Here is a 7,047-nt window from a genome sequence, read left to right on the forward strand (position 1 = left end):
CCGGGACAGCCGGGAAGGGCCGCGGGAACCCGCCCCGGAGCAGCGCTCAGCGCCCGTTTGGTGGCGAGCAGAGCGGTGTGAGCGGTGCGCGCCCCCGGGGATCGCGTCCTGCTGCTGCTGCTGCCGCGGGGTCCTCCGAGCGGGCACCCGCCCCAGCACGCGGGTTGGGGAGCTGTAGGTGCCTGCCATCAAACCCCCAACACCTTGAGTTAGGCCGTGAAATCATACACGCCCGCCTTCTGTTACCTTTCCCTTCTTTAAAAAGCATTTTTGTACCCAAACGGCGCTAGAACACCAAGGCTTTTCTTGTCTGCCGTTATGGTTTCGTATCTAGCAAAAAAACACAAAGTTCCTCGGTATTCAAGTTTCAAAATTCATCACAAAAGGAAGTAAATATTGCCAAAGCAGAAGTTCAGCTTTTTTAGAACCAGAAAGGTCAAACCCAGCATCGTTTCTGCAGCTGTCACCATTTTTTTCACCGTTTTTTAGGTTTTCTACATTTAGTTAACTTTTTCTTCCCAAGTCCTGAAAAATAAATCCTACACTCCCTGAATGCTGGTGCCCTGTATAAGGAGAGCATACATGATGCCAGACACTGGTGACACAGTTAATGCTGTCAGCCTCTCCTGTTTCTCACCCACTTTTTGCCCCGTGCCTGACGACCTCAGTTTCTAGTCATTCTTTTACCAAAATCCCTTTTTTAAAAGTCAGTCTCTCAACACGAAGGAAACAACCACATCTCAATGGCTGCACAAGAAAAACTAACCCATCTCCAAACAAATTTGCTAAAATGTATCTTCTTCCTGCTCATGTCAAACTGCCTTTAACAGAAATTACTTTTTTTCCTGCAGCAGGTTAGAGTCCTGAAAATTAAGTTTGCTTCAGCGTTGGGAAAACTATATTTTGCTCTATTTGTCATTATGTAATTTAGATATTTGAAAAATGGCTGTTACCATATACACTTTTTTTCAGTAATAATAAAAAAACTAAATAGCAAAGGGAGACAGATATCTTCCATAAAGGATGCAATAGGCCCTTTACAGCAGAAAACACCAGACTTTCTACATTTTTTAATATACCTGGGAAATTAAAGAGTTTTTGCTGAAGCTGCTCTGATGTTTAAGTCTCTCATGGAACAGCAGCTGTTCCCTGAGTTACTAAAGCAAGCTTTTTAGTCACTGTCAATGTGGTTTTCCCCAGCCAATTTTATATTCTTATGCAATTCTGCTCAGGAAAAGCCTCCCCACCACCACACCAGTCATACTGCTTCCACAGTTCCAGCTGTGGACTAACAGCTGAAAGTCATCTCATTCCTAGAGTTTTACCAGGGACTAGAAAATTCAGATAACCACATAAACAGACTTTTACGTCTTTTGGATAAAGGCAAGATCTTTCAGGAAAGTGCTTTCTCAACTCCTGTCACTTAGGGAACATGCACCATGAGCACCTGCTTTTTAGGAAAGCAGTAAGAGACCCGCATTGCAAAATTAAACAGAACATCTTGTAGAGAGATACTAATACACAAAGAAATTCAGCAATGAGCTTTACGTGTATAGCTTTTTTTTTAATACTTTCATGTTATTTGCTGCAATAAAATGCTCTAAAGTTGTGTATTCTTTACTAGCTTTTATTCAATATTTGTACCTTCAAATCTTAACAAACTGCTGTTACTTCATTTTTTTTTACCTTGAACTGTTTAAGAACTTCGCAGAATTTTTCTGGCAACCTCTCCTTTATGACCAATTCTTAAAAATCATCAGCATTTTCAGTGTCACTCAGGTTACACTGATGTCTGACACTATGTCATTCTTCCCTGGCAGATGGATAATTCAAAAGGGGAAGACATTCAAGTTAAGTTATTAAAAAACAAAGCTGCTAACTTAAAGAAAAATTCAAGTAAGTAGTTTTTTTGTCAATAGCTGTAATTTGTTTCTGCTTTTTTGATGTCAGGGATGCTTGTTTTTGTAAAGATGTTTCAAATATTTATAAATTGAAATAAATTATTAAGACTAAAGTTAGGTAAGCTATTCTCATGGAAGCTGTTGCTCAAGAGATTATTTTGAGGGTTGTTAAAATACTGATAGACACCCAGCTCTGTTTTGGGACTTGTACAAATTATCCTCAAGTATCATGCCTCTGGGCTATAGGCACTGGCAAGATTTTTTTCACATTATAATTGCTTCTAGCTTTTATTACTAGTTAATGAACTAAAGCAACATTTATCTAGTTGTCTGTTCATTTGCCCCAAACCATATCAAAAGTCAGTAGAAATACAGAACTTTTCCCACATTAGACTCAAGAACTTGAAGATTTTTTTTTTCATTCCTCTGCAACAGACCTTACAGCTTGCAGATTGGAAGCATTCAAATGTATCTCAGTTTCTTTGCACTGTTGCACCTTGAGCTCTCTTTATCTCCATCCACAAGCCAACAAGGCAGTACTGCTTTTTAAGGTGATAGGAACAAGGCTGACCATAGCATGGGTAATATCCTCACCTCCAGGGTGCAGTCCCGCAGTGGGACTGGCAGAGCTGGGTCCTGAGAACGTGCTCCACCAACAGTCATAGCAAGGGCACAAAGCAGATTTAGGATGCATCTTGAAAGACAAGCAGGAGATACAGCCCAAAACAAGGTTGAAGACAAAACTAAGATTCATTTAGCAATCAGATCCAGTCAAGAAACAAGACAAGAGCCAAGACTCAAAATAAACAGACTCTTAACATATCTGTAAGAAGGAACAAGTCTGTGGCCAGGCCTGAGCTTAAATAGAGCTGCTGGGCCCATGGACCAGGTGTGTGGGTGGAGGTCCCAGGTGAGGCTGGTCAGGGTCATTAACACCTGTTGGCACCCTCAGAACCCTGAGAGTCCCTACCTGTAGCAGGTCAGTGATGTCTTTAAGGAACAGAAATAATTCACTCTTAGTCATTGAGTCTGCAAGTACAGTGATGCCAAGTTTCTCTAGGTAAACAGACCTCTTCCTTCCTTCAGATGCAGGGAAGAGGTGTGCACTTCATACTCTCTGGAATCACATGGCTTACTGCAAAAAAGTCCAAAAACGCCATGTCAGTGCATGCAAAAACAGCCACGTCTTCCCAGATGTTATTTATGTAGCTTGTGCACAATCATGTAATGAAGTATGGTCCAAGATTTCCTATAGGAATGGAAACTGGTCAGGAACATCTGATAGGAAATATTTAGAATAAATGTGATGGGCCTGTATGATGGGTGCCAGAAAGTGAAATCATAGTCCTTTCTGGCCTTACTTTATGAAAAATGGGATTAACACTTAATCTGTGTTCAGCATGCTTACAGGTGTTAATTTATTTTCAGTGCAAATCAGGCAGGTAGATACAATCTATAGAACCCGGGCCAAGAAAGTCTAAATGAGGAAGTCATTGTCAAAACCACAATTAGAATTCAAGATTTTTTTTGCATTAAACTCATGTTGTTCAAGACTTTTCTCTTTCAGATATTGCCAGCTAACAACTCTGTGGGTGACTTATCTGATCATCTGTATTACAAATGCAAAGGCATCAACAGGGGTTGGCTTGTGTTCAGCTGGATTCGAGGGCACAGCACTGCATCAGTGCAGCACACAGCTTCCTAGGTCACAGCTGGGCTGGGAGCAGGCTGGTCACTTTGTCACACTGGACTGCCAGCTAATGAATGTGAGGGAGGCTTTGCTTTAATCCGTGCTTAGTAATCACTCAAGGAGCCAGCCCTAATGTCTCAGCATTATGTTTCCACTGTGAGGGAGGCAGGGCTAGCCAAGTTAGGCCTGAGTAGGTCCAGTTTTTCCCTTACAAAGCAGCAGTGTCTCTGCAGTGTAATTCCTGGAGCTTTTGATTAGTGGGGGTCTCAGCCTAAGTTCAGCATGAGTGACACATCTAAGCTTTCCTAGCCTGGACTGATGCCATGCTAGTTACAGGGGTTTGATCCAGGTGACTCTGCAGGATCTATTTAGGGATCACAGATGTTAATAGTTCTGTTTCCAGAGTCAGGGCCCTGAGGGGTAGTATCAGGCCTTAATGAACCTGATGAGCTGCACCTGAGGCCTCCACCCACACCCTCTGCCTGTGGACTCAGGACGTCTATTTAAGCTCAGCTCTGGCTAAGTTATCGATTTTGTTGAGTTAGAGTCTTGTCTTGGCTCTTTTGGTGTTTAACTTTAGTTACTCCATGGGTCACTAAGCCAGCCTGACTTTTTAGCTCAATGTCAGGCTTCTCTCATTTTCTGGAAGCTGTTTTATCATCTAGGTTCTGAGCTGAATGTTAATACCACTATGATGTTTGTCCTGTTTGCTCTGTGTATGTACAGAGGGGGCTGGGTGTTGGCCAATGAGGTCCTTGTTCTGCTGGGTGTTGTGTGGGCTTCCATGTCTCTCAGGGAGCAACTGTCTGTTCCAGCTCTCTGATACTCATCATTAACTTAAGTTTTACTGGAGCTGCCTGTAATGCAGAGCTACTTATGGGCTCGTGCACCTGTGTTCCTCAGTGCTATGTTGTCCAGTTTTAGTCATTCTGCAGGTATGTACCAATTTGTGGGGGTTTTTGGATAAAAAGCTGGGAATGGTGGCTCTGTGTTGGATTAAAGGTTCCATCAGCTTTAAAACTTTATTCCTGATAGTAGCTAGTAGCATATATACCCAGGGAAGAAGACTTGAGATGCACACAGGGTTATGTCCTCAGCAGTCTTCTTGCTTCAAATAATGTGTAGCTAAAATGGTACTTGTGTGTTAAGTAGCTTTTGATTAAACTTTTTTCCATTTTTTTTCTTTAAAAAAAATTTAACCTGTAAAGCTTTTTGCATCTACAATGTGCTGTAGCAGTGAGTTACATGGCTTGACAAACTGTGACATGATGAAGTAGCTGTCTTCTGGTGAATCAGTTGGATAAACTGACTTTATGTTCTCTGGAGAAACAGTGAGTGTTTGCTCTCTGATAACACTTTCTGTGCTGCTCTAATTTTATAACGTATTGGTTGGCATTTCACCCAGATTGCCTTCTTTCAAGGGTGAAATGGTGTGTTGAGCTGCTCCTTGTGCTTTTGATTATGCTTGCACCATTTCCTGTGCCTTTTGAAGTTCCACTTTGCACCTTTTAAGCAGAGCCCAACTACATATTATATTTGATATGTGATTAGACAATAAATCTGAGCTAAATAATGATGTTTCCTGTTACGTTCCATCCTTCTTTTGTGATGATTCCTTTTTTTCCTGTTTGGACAACACAAAACAGTTTGACAGAGGACACAGAGTTCTCTCTCACAGTACCAGGGTCTGTATTTTTAATGGTAGCAGGTAATTCAGAAACCATTATTTCCATGTTTTCCCCATGTGCCTCACTTTGCATTTTACTGAAAGGATTTTATCCACCCTTTTGCTGCCCAGCCAGTCATTACTGTGCAATCTTTCTCCAAAGATTTATACTTTGATTGCCTTGGTAGGAGTATCTTAGTGTTGCCAGGAAAGGCTATCACTTTGTGCTGCTTGTTTCCTGGAGTATTTCTTGATGTTGAAAAAGACCGTGACCATATCTGTCTGTGAAAATGAACAACTGTTGAATCTTGTTTGCCTCCTAGTCTCTAGGATGTTTGTTTAATGCGGCTGTGGTTATACATGTTGGTGTCTGGATGCTCCCAGTAACCTTCTTAATCCAACCAAGCTGTAGTCCTCCTTGCTTGTTGCTTTTGTCCAAGTTACTTCTCTCTTGCTCTGCATTTTGTTCAAGCCCACAACTGCCAATTTATTACTGTCTTCTCAAGAAAACACTCTGCTTATGTGGGGCTTTATCATAAAGTTCCAGTTCTTTCTATTTATGTTTGCTGTGTGCAGCACTTTGAAAGCAACAGTTATTTTACTTCTTAAATTGTCTGTTATTTTATCTTACAAAAATAGCTTGTGTTACCTCTTACTTTAGTAGGGCGGGTATTGGTAATGACACAAATCTTGATACCCAACCCTCTGGAAAAGCTGTATTTTCATCAAACTTCATAGAGGAGGACATGGAGTTGGCTGCACCTGGTAAAGAACTCACATATTGCTAAAATTATCTGCCACTAAGAACTGATAATAAAAATGTTTAAAATTCAGGTTTATGTGCTGTTAATTTCACCTTGCTGCATCTGCAGTGTTTGTGAGCTTGGCTAAGATTCCCAGATTGTATTCCTTTTTCACTGCAAGGAAATAAAAGGGAGGAGAGAAGAGGATGTAGCTACAAACTGGTGATGGGCTACCTACCTGCTGGCACTGAGCTGCAGCAGGAGCAGTAAGCTGTGCAGATCTGTGCCACTGCTCCTCTCTTCCCACAGCTCAATTAAAATAGTGAGCAAAACACTGGTGTTTAAAGCATATTTATGGGAATGGACATGGACAGTACTGCTCCCTTGTAAGCTGTAGAAAAGCCTCTCTGCAGGCCTGCATTTCATTGGGTTGGTTCACATTTGGAGCGTGTTATGCTACAGCAGCTAGAGACTTAATAATAATTAAGCTTTTTAAAAAATAAAGTACTGCTGGGGTGTATGGTTTCACAGATCCCATTTCCAGCATCTGTTTTCTAGTCTGGAGAGATGTTAGACTTGGTGGCCTGCTTTCCACTCTGCCAAAAGGCTGTAGTGATCATGAGTTGTGCAAGAAGGCAGGACCCACTCTTCCTCTTACTACTACGCTTTGCTCACCCGCTTCCCCCTGGGAAGGAGCAGCAAATACCAGAGGCTCTTGATGGGTGAGGCGGGGGATGGGGACAGCAAGGCTCGTTTTTTGTTTGTTTGTTTTTTTTTCCTCCTTGCAGGAGGGAGAGGGGAGCTCTGCAGCTTTCCCTCTCAACCAGCATCTCCCCATTGCCGAGACGTGTTTGCTCCGCTCGTGGGACTGCCGGGCCTGGGTGGATGCTGGCGTTTGGGGTGACGTGTAAGGGGCAGGGGCTTTGACCCCCTCGCCTGTCACTGCTGACCAGACTCGTAGCCCAAAAAAAGGGATGACTTCCGCGGGTGTCACCTCGGTTGGTGGTTGGAAGCCGTGCGGGGGGGAGGGCAGCCACCACCCTGGCT

The 7,047-nt window shown here is 42.6% G+C and overlaps 1 protein-coding gene across 1 annotated transcript in view; it reads right to left on the minus strand.

The window, feature by feature from the left end:
- The window catches only part of SLC25A16 (solute carrier family 25 (mitochondrial carrier), member 16), a 19,466-nt gene extending 19,277 nt beyond the window's left edge, over window positions 1–189 (minus strand). The window contains exon 1 of the mRNA XM_009994882.1: window positions 30–189. Within this exon, the coding sequence (XP_009993184.1) occupies window positions 30–189 (160 nt within the window). The remainder of the gene's footprint in view (window positions 1–29) is intronic.
- Between the last annotated feature and the right edge of the window lie 6,858 nt (window positions 190–7,047).

This window comes from Chaetura pelagica, unplaced genomic scaffold (genome assembly GCF_000747805.2).
Source record: "Chaetura pelagica isolate M959 unplaced genomic scaffold, ChaPel_1.0 scaffold112, whole genome shotgun sequence".
Classification (NCBI taxonomy): domain Eukaryota; kingdom Metazoa; phylum Chordata; class Aves; order Apodiformes; family Apodidae; genus Chaetura; species Chaetura pelagica.